At 47.6% G+C, this 13,920-nt stretch overlaps 1 protein-coding gene across 2 annotated transcripts in view; it reads right to left on the bottom strand.

Annotated features, from left to right (window-relative positions):
- Positions 1–13,920, bottom strand: part of ELAVL1 (ELAV like RNA binding protein 1) — a 28,920-nt gene that overhangs the window by 13,405 nt on the left and 1,595 nt on the right. Inside the window, exons 1-5 of one of the 2 annotated variants that reach the window (XM_083720678.1) lie at positions 10,162–10,514; positions 4,761–4,950; positions 3,686–3,789; positions 1,160–1,313; positions 68–293 (exon numbers count right to left, since the gene is read on the bottom strand). In XM_083720678.1, coding sequence (XP_083576804.1) covers positions 68–293; positions 1,160–1,313; positions 3,686–3,789; positions 4,761–4,932 — 656 coding nt within the window. In that variant the 5' untranslated portion in view covers positions 4,933–4,950; positions 10,162–10,514. Of the gene's footprint in view, positions 1–67; positions 294–1,159; positions 1,314–3,685; positions 3,790–4,760; positions 4,951–10,161; positions 10,515–13,920 lie in introns of those variants that run through there. The other variant, XM_083720677.1, reaches the window with a different exon arrangement.

Below are 13,920 nucleotides of genomic sequence, written 5' to 3'. Positions count from 1 at the left end.
GAAGAGAGAGAGAGAGAGCACAACACACAGCACAGACCTCCAACCATGTCAGCTCTTCCTAACCTACCTGAATCTCTGAGCCTGGTGGTGGACGGGACCCCCGAACCGTCTGGCCGGGGAGTGGTACAGCTGCGACAGCAGTGCTACGTTTTTGTTCTGGTTGGGGTTGGCGGCGAACTTCACCGTGATCGGTTCGGAGGAGCCGGGGGGCTTGTGGCCGTTGAAGTTCGAAATGGCCTCTTCGGCTTCCGAGCGCTTGTCGAACCGGATGAACGCCACCCCTCTGGACAGACCTTGAAACCGAAGCGAAAAGAACACAGAGTTAAGTGTGTCTCCTCCGCTCCCCCAAATGTGCCCAGGTTGCCTGGAACAAGGCTGCACAGCAATGGGAAGGGGGGGGGGAGGAGGAACAGACTCCAACCTCCATCTGGCTGCCTTTTGCCAGCCGGCAAAGACAATCCAACTGCCTAAGTACCTTCCATAAATCTCATGTTCTATATCGGCAACTGGCGCTTTTGATGCACTTCTTACAGTACTTTATGACATGGTTTTAAAATGTTTTCACCCTGAGCAGTGCACAGGCGCTAGAAGAGTGCTACAGAAATCTCTATGCAACCAGAAATGTTAAGCATGTCCCGCTTTGTGGACTTTGATGGGAGATATAAAACACTCGCTTAACTTGACTTTGGCAGAGGCAAGTTCCTAGAGAGAGCACATGTTGTTGTTTCAGGATCTTGGAAGGGCTCCCAAAACTAACAAGATCAAAGCGCTTGTTGAGTGAGGGTGGAATCGTATTTGGTCAACCACCTAACCTGGGCAAGAGTTCAAAAGCTATGCAAATCGCCTTAAGGAGGTTCATGGTTCGATACGTCCAATGGAGGGATCTCCGAAACAGCAAATCTGTTCCAGTCATGGAGGTGGTATTTCAAGAGAGTCATCACAGGGGAAAGTGCTCACAAGCAGAGTGAATTATTAAGGGGAGCTGGGGTGCTGGCCACCTCCACAAACTGTAGCCATACCGCCCTGCTAGCTAAGGTAAGAGTGAGAGGGGGAAGGGGGGGAGAGTTTCCAGGTGACACATGTGATAGCCACTCTTGTGCAAAAGGACCCAGTCAAAACTCCAGAGCTTCTAAAACAAAACCATCGCCGCCTTTCACACCTGTAGTTTGGTCAACCAGCACGCGCGAGTTGATAATGCGTCCAAACCGTGAAAACATGTCCTCAACATCTTTCTGTGTCATTGTCCGCGGCAGTCCGCTAATGTACAGGTTTGCGTCTTTGATAACCTCAGAGCTTGGGCGGGCATATGAAACCTAAAAGAAAAGGAAAACTGCTGGTTGGGCATGTGAATTCATCAAGTGTCCCTCCAGAAGTTCTAGCATCAATTCGGCTTCCTTCTTTTGCAGTTGCTAACAAGATCCCCCCTGCAGTTTGGCCCAACTTCTACCCCTTTTTGGGGTAGCCATCTGTCCCGCACAATGAGGACTTGGACAAGGAGGTCACTTGCAACAACAGTGGCAGGCAGTATCCTGAGGCCATTTCCCCCTCACTTGACCGCCAGCTGGACGTGTTACTGCTGCTTATTGGGAGGGGCAAGGTGGAGGTGGTTCAACGCAACAAACACGTGGGCAGAACCACTCTGGTGCCCCTGCCAGTGAGTCTGGAGCTGCAGCAACCTCGCCCCTCTACCTCCCAGAGATCGGGCACGAAGCTGTTCAAACTGGAGCATTCAAATTTGGGGCAGGAAGAAAAGCAGCAGGTGCAATTTCTGTACGGAAGGTATGCTCAGGGCTTCTAAACTCTACCACAAAGGTCATTGCAATTGCCTAAATCCGAGCTGTGCCGCAGTGGCTGCTCCTATCATGCATGCCCCTTACTGTAACCAACTGAGGTGCTGGATATAATGAAGGAAAGGATGCAACTGTCTGGAAGTTTCCTCTAAGGGATCACACACCCACGGAATTACTCCTCCACACAATACTTGGCGAAGCAACAGACTGAATGCCTGCAGGGCTGTTGTTTTTAAGAGAGCATAAATATGGGCATGGGAACTAACGGCACAGAGCTAATCACACACAAAAATGACCCCTGGGCAAGCCTTCCTGGGTGTGCCCCTTTGGCCCTGTACACAATTTGCTCCCTATGCAGCTCTTGGAACACACTACTATTCAGAGGCAAGACTACAATGCAGCAATTAAAAGTCAGGGTTAGCTTTCTCATCTGACAACCTCCTCCCAGCGAGGCTTTGGTAAGCCAAGAGAGCGAGCGACGCTTGGAAGGATACAAGCAGCTCATTCATGGGTGCGCAGCCGCCAGCACGCAGTCACGCGATTCGACTCTCAAAGCAGCGACAGCTGTGTTGCTCAGATTGGGAGGCAGGTCAGGCCACCCCCTCACTTATTCCCCCCCCTCACTTCTTCCCTGACCCGTGGCTTGTCCCTTTTGTCTTGTGAGCCATGCAGCTGGTAGAGAGCCACGCCCGACCGCCGTGCTGCCTTAACATCTCCCCTTCCACAAAGGCGACAGGCGCACACATAGATATCACATTTAGGGCTGCAGGGTTGAGGCCGCTAATTAGTTAGATTCGTATATCAGCACTTTAAAACGAATCAAATGTTCCCCCACCGTTTAGTCACTGCTTATAAAATTAATGCATGGCAGTGCCATCTTAAAAGAGGCTTTTCCTCACGAGAAGGGAAATGACTCTTCCACGATTATACCTGCTATGACACATGCATGTGAATTACTAGTGTTGCTGTTGTTAATTGAATTTATATACCACCCTATACCTGAAGGTCTCAGGGCAGTTCACAAGATAAAAGCAGAATGTAAACAAACTACATAATCAAAATGTACACAAACTACATAATCAAAATAAAAACAACAACCACCCAATAATGCATTTTAAGAGGGCATAGGTTGTCAATCAAATCAACCAAAGACCTTTTTTAAAGAGGAACGTTTTTGCCTGGCGTCTAAAGGTGTATAATGAAGGCGCCAGGCAAACCTCCCTGGAGAGAGCATTCCAAAGACAGGGAGCCACTGCAGAGAAGGCCCTGCTCTCGTGTTGCCACCCTCTTGAGGAAGAGGCAAGCAAAGAGGTGCCCCAGAAGATGATCTCAGGGTCGGGGTCTTCATATGGAGAGAGGCAGTCCTTGAGGTATTACGGTCCTGAACTAAGCTTTCCCCTCTAGAACTACGGTTTCTCATAAGCAAACTTGCATAGTTTTAACCAACCAACTTAAAACATGAAATTAATCAGCCAAAATGTCTTGCATGCTATTGAATATATTAAAATACAATATGTAAAAAATGATATAATGTACACACTCTCTCTCTCTCTTCATTGTTCACATCGTGTATGATTAAGTAGGTTTAATAAATATGTCCACTTTTAAATGTCACACAGTTATTGGCTGTTTCTCCTGCAACTGACTAATAAATCTGCTCTGCTAGAATTCAGGTTTGCACATTTTTATTGAACATGTATACACTGCCTCCCTGTCCATTGAGTTCAAGGCTAATGAAACAATAATGTAACATAAAACATTTTAAAAATATACATTCATGACCATTGTAGGGGGCGGAGGGTGGGGGGGGGGGAGAGGAAAGGGTTGGACAGTCAAAAATAAGCAAAAATTCTAGATGAAGACTGACTCCTGCTAGCCAGTTGAGTCACTTTTACCTTGATAGTTTTGGACTGGAGTCGCAAGCCATTCAGCGTGTTTATGGCTCTTTCGGCATCTTTCGCTGTGACGTAGTTCACAAAGCCGTAACCCAAGCTGTGACCTACAGGGACGAAGGTTAATTAATTAAACATAGCCTTCTTGAAAGTAAGCGGGGAGGTGGCAGAGGAGAACCACTTTGCTTCAACACCGGTTAAAACGAAGCACTCCTTATCTGTACTAATTAGGGACCTGGTTTATTTTGCATATGAATGGCAAAAAAGCCACGTAAAAAACTGCACTATGGGAGTTTCAGAAAATGAGGACCACTTACGTGGGGATTGCGTTCCAGGCCCCAGCGTACACAAGTGAAATCGCATACAGTAGGGAGCACCCCACTTTAACAGGGAGGGCGTGCAGGAAGGAAGGGGAGAGACAGTGTGCACAGCCTTTGGAGTAGGGAGGCTTGGAAGCTGGCAACTCTCCCCTAGGATGCAGAGAGGCAGTAGCAGGGAGTGAGGTGGACCAGGCGATCATCAGGGGGATGAGGCTGGGCTAGGCAGGTTGACCTTCTTGTCCCCTCCCCTCTGCCCAAACCAGGTCCAGGAGAGGCAGAGCGGACACCTCATTCCCAAGCGGGATATTGGGCCGCTCCGAGTGCACAAAGGCTCCACCCTGAGGCTGCTGAGCCACCCAGGCCATGGCATCCGGTTGCAAGCCGGGCAAAAGGGCGAGGAGGGCAGCCGAAAGCAGCTGCCGCTACAGTACATCCTCTCCCCACCTCCAGTGTTGCCATGGATGGGCAAGAGCGTCTGTGCTGCCCCAGCCAGAAGGCAGACAAGCAGGCGGTCGGAAGCCAAGCCAAGGCGCCGGGAGGGGCCCCCTGCAGTCTCCTCCCCTCCAGCAATTTCAAGGCTTGCGGGCTTCAAAGGTGCCATGGCCCCTTCCCTCACCCACAGCCCCGAGAAGGTAAGTCCAGTCTGTTTATTTATTTCACAGCGACCCGCATAAATGTGGTCAAGCACAAGTGCGATACGGGTAAGTGGGGGGCAGAGGCTGTCCTGTATTTCAGGACAGGCTAAATGTTATTTTTACCTGCCACTTTGTCTCGAATAAGCTTGGCGGATTCAACTTCCCCAATGCTGCAGAACAGGCTCCGTAATTCATCCTGGGTCATGTTCTGAGGAAGGTAGTTCACAATTAAGTTTGTCCTCCCGATATCGTCCCTGCAGTCTTCAGCCATGTGATCTTCATAACCATTAGACATTTTAATTAGAAAAGAAATCTGCCAAAAGGGAGAAAAAATACAAATTGTTCAGCTCTGCGGGTTCATGTGGTTAAAAAGAAAGAAAACCGGGAGGAGGAGCAGCATGCAACTGACCCAGTGTTTGAAATTCCCATGGGGCCGGGCGCATTATGCTACTGACACGGGTCCAATTGCAACAAAGCGGAGATTTCTGGGCGCCGTGTTGGCCCCTAACATCTCCATCGAGGCGGCTGACTTGCATACCGCCCTCAATCACCACATCAAGCAAAGTGCAGAGCTGAGCACAGACCTGTGTACTGCACATCTGACTGCACTGCAAGCCACTAGGGCCGCTATTCCACTAAGGTGGTCTAAAATGGATAAATGACGATATCATCGATCACCACACAGCCTTCCTCAGCAGGTGAGCCAAGCTGCATCCAAGCAGGACTTTTGGTTGGGGGCTTGGCTGCCGAACGGTGGTATTCAGGACAATCCAAAGTATGGCGATGAGTCACAGTGAATACAACTAATCTGGGGCTGCCAGGCTGCCAACAGGCCAGCCAGGCAGCAGCGGGGGGAAACAGTATCAGCCTTGATTAGGGTCCAGAAATTGTATATTCATGGGGGTGTTAAGAGGGTTGATGGAGGACCCTGGATGACACACATTAAAATGTTAAAATCAAGAAGGTGCTTTCTTGGGCTTGTCAACTTAGAAAACGAGCCCACCTAGGAGAAGAAAACTTGATCCTAACCCTTCGCAGCCTTGCAGAATATTATTGGAAGAAAAGGTTAAGGAGTAAGCCCGGCACAAATCTGGAGTAGAGACTCTTAAGAAGGTTGGATATATTCTTGCGTGCCGCCTCCTGGCAACTCCTGCAGCCAAGCTACTGCCAAACACATTGCTCTGCTTTCCTTCGGATTCCGCCAATGAGGCCAGGAGGGAGGCTTTGTCATCTGGGCAGTCCAGGACCTCCACACACGCTGCCCAGGCTTACACCATGGGGGGGGGGGGAGTCCCCTTCAGTGTTGCTAACGCTGCGGGTTGACTTCAACCCCCGAGGCGCACTCCATTGTCTCTCAAGACAGACGGATGCTGCAAACGACAGCAGCAGCAGCAGCAACATGGTGGTTTCTGTATGCAAATGTGCAAGGATTTAGGAGTTTCCTTCACCAAAGCTGGTAGTAGCCATAGCACCAAATGAAGGGGAAGTTGCAGAAGGGAGGGCATGCAGCAATTTGCCTGGGAGGAAGGTCAGAGGGAGTGCTTAGTTCCCCAGTCTTCTGCCCACCACGATTAACCATGGCACCTGCACCAGCTCTATGCTGGGTTTCACATTACTACCAGGCCTGGGAGCTCTCACAGAGCTGTCCTGGATTGAGGCAGCAGTTCTGCCTAAATGCTTCCTACCAGCTCAATCTCACTTCCAGCTGAAGGAGAGCAATGGGGGGGGGGGAGAGATGCTGTGTGAGGCATGCAATTTCCACAGAAAAGTGGCCTCCAGGAGAGGCAATTAATCACCACCAGCCGTTTTTGCCCTGGATGTCTCTCTTAAAGCAAAGGTTCCAATTCTGCACCCGCCTTGTGGTGGGACAAAGCCGCTAAGCAGTAAAGTGGGGAGCAGAGAGTAGCCAGAGTATACCTCTCCACCGCTTTTCTTTTTAGCTGGTCAGCAGCACCCCAAGTTCCCAGATGAGTCAGGTGGGCTAGAATGCATCTCTCACAGCAGAGAAGGTTTGGAGGAGAGAATCTTAGTTCTGCCTACAATATTCCTGAGCCAACTTCACAGCCTGAAGCAGGACCATCACATCTCTATGTAGCTCCTTTTGGCAAAAATCACAGAAGCCCCCCCCCCCAAACCCCAAATACTGTGATATAAAAAGTACAATGAACATATATAAGTAGTAGCCACTGTTGTGTAACAAACATTTCTCCAAACCCATCAATTTATAACAATGAGATAGCCTGTTATTTTGCCTCTCACTAGGGCTTTTGTTTGTTTGTTTCCCATGCTTTTGTCTGTTGTTTCTCATACTCTTAGGGACCTTCTCCGTTTTGGTTGTTTCTCTTGGCAAAGCGCTTAAATTAGACCCCCCCCCCCCCAGCACAAGCTCCAAAGGAACCAGTCTTGACAGTCCTTGTCTAATAGCATACTCTGATCCTCTGAAAGGAAACAAGGAAGAAAAGAGGTCAGGCCGTCTCAGCTTGTTCAAGCCTTGCGTACCCGATAAGAGCAAACAAATTGAGGTTTAAAACAAGAACTTCCTGGCAGTAATGATTTCCAGGTGAACCTGTCAATCTGAGGCATCACTTTTGGAGTCGTCATTTCCTTCTCCATTCAGTACAAATGCACACGGACGCTATGGAACCAGGGCTCATTCACATCAATCTCCCAGTGCACAAAAGCTCGTTTCATGCTCAAGGGTGAGAAAGAGGAAGTGAAAATCACTGGAGCCGATGATGGACAAAATGCATGACTAAACAGAAGAAGCCTTTCAGTGAAGTAAACCACTCCACATTAGAAACTTGAAATTCTGCCGCTCACTAATTCTGAATCTGCTGCTTTGGTATTCCTGCTTCTTCCCCTCATCTCAAAATGGAAATACCAATGTATTTTAGGGCATTTAAATTCCTGTATATGCAAAAAACAGACTGATTATTTGAATAAATATATTAATCCCGTTGTCCCCTTCCTCAACTTTAACTAGATTTGTCAGTTCCATCATATTTGCTTCAACTATATACATACATCCCAAAGAGAAAGGAGCAAATCACCAGAAAAGGGTGGAGACCCACGTTCACGGAGACGAGTCAGGAAGCTTCCTGGATGGCCCTGCATCAGTTACTCTCTCTCAGCCCAGGAGAAGAAATACGGTGACCCCTTGATATCATGAACCCTGACTGACCACTGACCCTGCTGGCTGCTGGAGCACCTGCGAGTTGTAGACCAAGGAAACCTAGAGGGCACTACATTAACTATCCTGTCTTGGCGTAACCCAACTTACAGGACTGTCGTGAGGATAAAATGAGAGAGAGGAGTGTACTGCAAACAGTGCAATGCTCTAAACATCTGTTTCAAACCACTGCTGTAGTAGTTGTTTTGTGTGTGTGTGTGTGTGTGTGTGTGTGGTGTTTATATTTATATTTTCTTCCTCCCAAACTGGCTTGCATAGTAAAACAACATAAAACAGAGTCATTTAAAACTGAAGGATCACTAGGAAGCAATTTTGAGCACTCCAAAACCCAAAATAAATGCTGCATATTATTGTTTTTAGTTGGGTGGCTTAGAATTAAGCACATTTTTAGCTTAGCAATACGAATACTGACCTACCTCATAGGGCCCCGTAAGGATTACTGAGATGCGCTTTGAACAAAGCTTACCATTTCCCCTTTATTTTCCTCATCTTAAGGAATGGTTTCTTGAATTTAATACAGTACAAGTAGTAGTTTATTATCTATACTTCACCCATCTGGCTGGGTTTCCCCAGCCACTCTGGGTGGCTTCCAACCAAATATTAAAAACACAATAGAGCATTAAGCGTTCAAAACATCCCTAAACAGGGCTGCCTTCAGATGTCTTTTAAAATATAATTGCTTATTGCCTTGACATCTGATGGGATGGCGTTCCACAGAGCAGGTGCCGCCACTGAGAAGGCCCTCTGCCTGGTTCTCTATAACTTCGCTTCTCACAGTGAGGGAACCGCCAGAAGGCCCCTGGACCTGGACCTCAGTGTCTGAGCTGAACCTTGCAAAGCTGTTGTCTGTCAATAATGTGTGTGTGCGCACCTGAAATGCTCACCTGTGCATGTGTACACAGCAAGGCCTCAAAAAGGCCAAGCCTTTGGGTTGTGCCAAATGATATTCTTATTCAGGGTAGATTAAACTGCCACTCATGTATTATTCCAATAGGTCTGCTCCAAGCAGCTGGGACAAAACCCCACTGCTGCTATTGCAATTGGCTTGCACTATGCTCAAATTCCTTCCCTGCGAGGGAACAAGCTGCCATCAAAATCATCCAACACCCCCACCGCAAAATTGCAAATCAGGTTTATTATCAAAATTTACAGACTTCCAGCTGCAAATCAAACAAAAGCCATTGAAACATCTCCAACACAACGGAAGCTTCAAGCGGGTTCTACCCCCAATCACCCCCACAAAAAGAATCCAGCTGAAAACTCAACTTTGATTTTGCTCGCTGCAAATTTTGATAATAAACATGATTGCTGTGTGGGGTGTGTGTGTGTGTACGATTTCAATCACAAACGTGACTCCCTGCACACACACCCAAATTCAGCCGGAAACGCAAATTTGATTTCTTCTGTGCAAATTTTGATAATAAACCTGGGTTTGCCATTGGGGGAGGGGTTTGAATGTGACAGATTCCGATGGCAACCGCGACTCTTGATTTTCCTACAACCCAACCCCCCTACCCCCACCCCACCCCCGTTTGCAAAAACAGCAAGGCTGGTCCTCCTTGCAAAAAGGCAGTAGCCTAAAGACAACAATAGCAATCAATAATAATAATAATAATAATAATAATAATAATATGCTGATGATGCTGATGCTGGCTATAATAATATGATCATCCACCACCGCAATCATAATATGATGATGCTGCTGATAGTAATAATATGATCATCCAGCACTGCAATCATATGATGATGACAATAATAAAAAGATTATGATAATAATAATATGCTAATATGATTATCCACCGCTGCGATAATAATATGATGATAATACTATGATGATAATAATAATTGTGATAATATAATAACAGCTGCAATCATATGATGACAATAATAATAATGATGATGATGATGATAATAATTGTAATAATATGATAACAGCTGCAATCTTAATATGATGACAATAATAATAATAATATGATGATGGTGGTGATAATAATAATAATAATATGATCATCCACCGCTGCCACCAGCCTGGCTGGCCGCCCTGCCTCCCTTCCCGGCCCTAACAAAAGACTCCGCGCTCCGCTCCCCTCCCCTCCCTCGTGCGTGCCTTTCTTTCTCTCTTTTTTTGGGAAGGGGGGGGTGGGAGAGAAAGAGGGGGGGAGGGAGCTGCCCCCGTTCGCCGCGGCCCCGCCCCCTCCGCGCAGGCCCCGCCCCCTCCTGCGTCACCGGCCGCGCAGGCCGCAAGGCGAGCCTGGCCCGCTCTCACTCTCGCCGCCGCGGCCTCCTCAGACCAACCGCCTCTTCCCTCAGCGGCGGCGGCGGCGGAGGCCTCACCTGACGACGTCCGGGGGGGACGGGGACGACGAAGCGGGGAAGGAGGGCTGGGGCGGCGGCGAGGCGAGGCGGCGGGCCGACGAAGCTGAGGGTCCCTCCGGCCGCGCGACGAGCCGCTCCGCTCCCTCAGTCGGCAGAAGCAGCAGCAGAGGGAGGCAGGGAGGCGGGCTCCGGCAGCGGCCACGCCCACCCCGCCGCCCGCCCGCCGACGCTCATTGGACGCGGCGCGTGCGCCCGGCAAGCCCATTGGCCGGCCGCCGCGCCGGTTAAAGGCGCGCTGTGCGTGAGGGAGGGGGAAAAAAACGGACGCTCGCCGAGCGGCGGCTCGCCTTCGCGCCCGCGCATGCGCAGAGGACCGTCCTCCTTCTCCTCCCCACCTTTTTTTGGGGCGTGGCTGCGCGCTTTTTTTTTTTCCCCCACCAGTCACGCGCTCCCAACCACCTCCCCGCGGGACGCGCGTTCACACGTTACGTTTGCAGCGGGCGTGAAACCCGACGCTTTCTGTGGGTTTTTTTTAAATAATAAAAAAACACTCCCCACCAACCCCTTTTTTCCGGCGGAGCGTCAACACGCAAGCATTTAAATGCGTTTATAATAATAATAAAACACGGATTACACAGGCCTAACAGTAATCATCCGGAGCCCACGTTTTTTTAAAAAATAAAAAAAAATGTGGTATGGCTGCTCTGCCCACGTGCAACCGCACACGCAACCCTTCCCCTCTGCAAAAAAGAAAAATGATTTTCAGTAAAAAATCATAATATAATGATTATTATTTAAATTTGCATAGTGCCCTATACCTACAGGTCTGTAGACTGTATAAAAAGACTGTATTTAGATGCCCAAGAGATTATGGGTGAGGTGAGAAAGCTCAAACCCTTTTTTAAAGGTTGGCTTGCATTGATTAAATGGTTCATTTCATCGTATTACGCACAGGCTGGTATTATTTTCCTACCATCATCATAGATGAAACTATACAATTTTGTAAGACATTAATTGTTCGTTGGTGGTATTGGGGGCTTTTTTTAATCCTTGTAAGGGCAAATGACCTAAGAAGTGACTTCTTTTTTGGAAAATCTAATTAAAAGTAATTAATTGAGTCATGGGCGCTAGAACCCTGCTCATATGATCTGAGGCATAATTGAGATATTGGAAGGGAAAGAAAGCTGCCTGTCGTGGTTAGAAAAGGCCGATTAAAACATTCCCCCCTCCATTTCCTTTAAAAGATCTCTATCGCAGGAACACAGGTGTGGTGAAACAGCTTAGATAAATAACATTTGAACAACAAGGATGTGCAAGATAATTATTCGGATGCTTTAAGGCTCTTTAGAAGATCTGAATCTAGCAGTGCTGGTTTGAAATCTTTTAAGGAAATTTATTATTATGTCCATAGTACAATCCAATGTAAGCTTTCAGGCCCCATGGGCAATATACCAGACATAGGCAAACTCAGCCCTCCAGATGTTTTGCGACTACAACTCCCATTATCCCTAGCTAACAGGACCGGTGGTCAGGGATGATGGGAATTGTAGTCTCAAAACATCTGGAGGGCCGAGTTTGCCTGTGCCTGCACTATACATTCGGAGCAGGACCATTCTGTTTAAAACAATCATGGCTTCCTCTCTGGGAACTGTAGTTTGTTCAGAGCTAACGCTATTCTAGGCTGCATCCTCAGAAGTCTAGCGTCCAGGGAACTGGTAAAGGTAAAGGGACCCCTGACCGTTAGATCCAGTCGTGGCTGACTCTGGGGTTGCGGTGCTCATCTCGTTTTACTGGCCGAGGGAGCCGGCGTCCAGCTTCCGGGTCATGTGGCCAGCAGGACTAAGCCGCTTCTGGCGAACCAGAGCAGGGCACGGAAACACCATTTACCTTCCCGCCGGAGTGGTACCTATTTATCTACTTGCACTTTGACGTGCTTTTGAACTGCTAGGTTGGCAGGAGCTGGGACAGAGCAATGGGAGCTCACCCCGTAATTGCGGGGATTCGAAACGCCGACCTTCGGATCAGCAAGTCCTAGGCTCTGTGGTTTAACCCACAGCGCCACCCGCGTCCCTATTTATTCTGCCTATAAATATATTCTGCCTATAAATAGTCTTAGTCCCTATTTATTCTGCATTGGTCAGACCACACCTGGGATACTGTGTCCAGTTCTGGGATGTTGACTGACCGAACCCAAAGCGTGTTCATTACTGGTTCCTCAGCATCCTTGGAAAAAGTGACCAGTGGGGTTCATAGGGTTCTGTCTGGGCCGGTTGTTGTTCATCGTCTTTATAAATTTGCAGGCGACATCAAACTGGTAGCCAGTGTCTAAAATCCCTGGTAGAGGACAAGGATCCTGAGATCACATTACGGGTAGCCAAATTCTGTGTGATTGCCATAAAACCTAGGAAACAAGCTGTGCTATCATAATGATTAAGATTTTAAATGATAATTTCAGGTTATATGTTAGTGACTAAGTTTTAATTTATATATATTGCTATATCTGCATTGTCCCTGTTATACCTAATTGCAAATTCAAATGTATCCCCATCGTGTTCTATGACTTCCTTGATATCGTATGTGGGCTGGAACTGGTCTGTGACCGAAATAATAAAATTCACTTATTCGGGAGGGGAAGCCAACGCCACAGAAGACAGAATCGGGATTCAAAATTACCTTAAGAGAACTGGGTGCAAGCTAACAAAATGAATTTCCGCAGGGACAAGGGTCAGGTTCTGCACTTAGGCTGGAAGACCCAGATGTGCAAATATAGGATGGGGGACACCTAGCTAGACCCATAAAAAGGATCTGGGGGTCTCGGTGGACCGCAAGCTGAACGTGAGCCCACCATGTGATGCAGCAGCGAAAAAAGCGAATGCTATTCCAGGCTGCATCCACAGAAGTCTAATGTCCAGATCAGGGGAAGTCCTAATGCCTCTATATTCTGCCTTGGTTAGACCACACCTGGAATCCTGTGTCCAGTTCTGGGCACAATTTAAGAAGGATGTGGACAAGCTGGAAGGTGGGCAGAAGAGGGAGGCCGAGATGATCAAAGGTCTAGAAACCGAGCCTGATGAGGAACGGTTGAAGGAGCTGGCAATGTTTAGCCTGGAAAAGAGGAGACTGAGAAGAGATATGTGCGCCAGCTTCCAATATCTGATGGCCTGTCCCATGGAGGATGGAGAAAGCTTGTTTTCCCACTTACTTGGAAGGAAAGCCCATTGAATTCAATGGGACTTCTGAGCAGACATGGTTAGAACGGCAGCCTTCATTTGTTAAGCTGAAAGCCGCCCCTGGTGAAAACCATAGTGGTTGTTTCCAAATATACATTTTGTGCGTGCAAAATTGCTAAAAAGCAGCAAGCATCAAAATGTAAGCAATAAAATAAGTGCAGAAAATATAACATGACGTAATATAGCTGTAAACAAGTTAACATCATCGTAATCATGGTAAAAGTAACGGCTGTTATACAGTTACCCTGCTTTTGGAAGAAGCAAAGATTTTAACATAATTTATGTCCGGTAATTGTAGCATTAGGAATTCAGCATGGCTGCAAAACTCAGGAGGGAACACAAAGTAAATTCCATTCCACGTTTATTTGTATTCATTAATAATATATACTTTTTTCTTATTTGTATTAGTGATAATACACAGGTAGGGGTGAGATCTACTGCTCCTAAACAGCCATTTCTTTATTTCCCTGTAACCAAACTCTAAATGATTTTATTGCTGTCGTCAGCCATGCAAAAGTTTTTAAAGGAGATTAATAAGCTAAACACC

Source organism: Podarcis gaigeae (genome assembly GCF_964106915.1).
Source record: "Podarcis gaigeae genome assembly, chromosome: 18".
Lineage (NCBI taxonomy): Eukaryota > Metazoa > Chordata > Lepidosauria > Squamata > Lacertidae > Podarcis > Podarcis gaigeae.
This window is presented reverse-complemented; position numbering and strand designations above follow the sequence as displayed.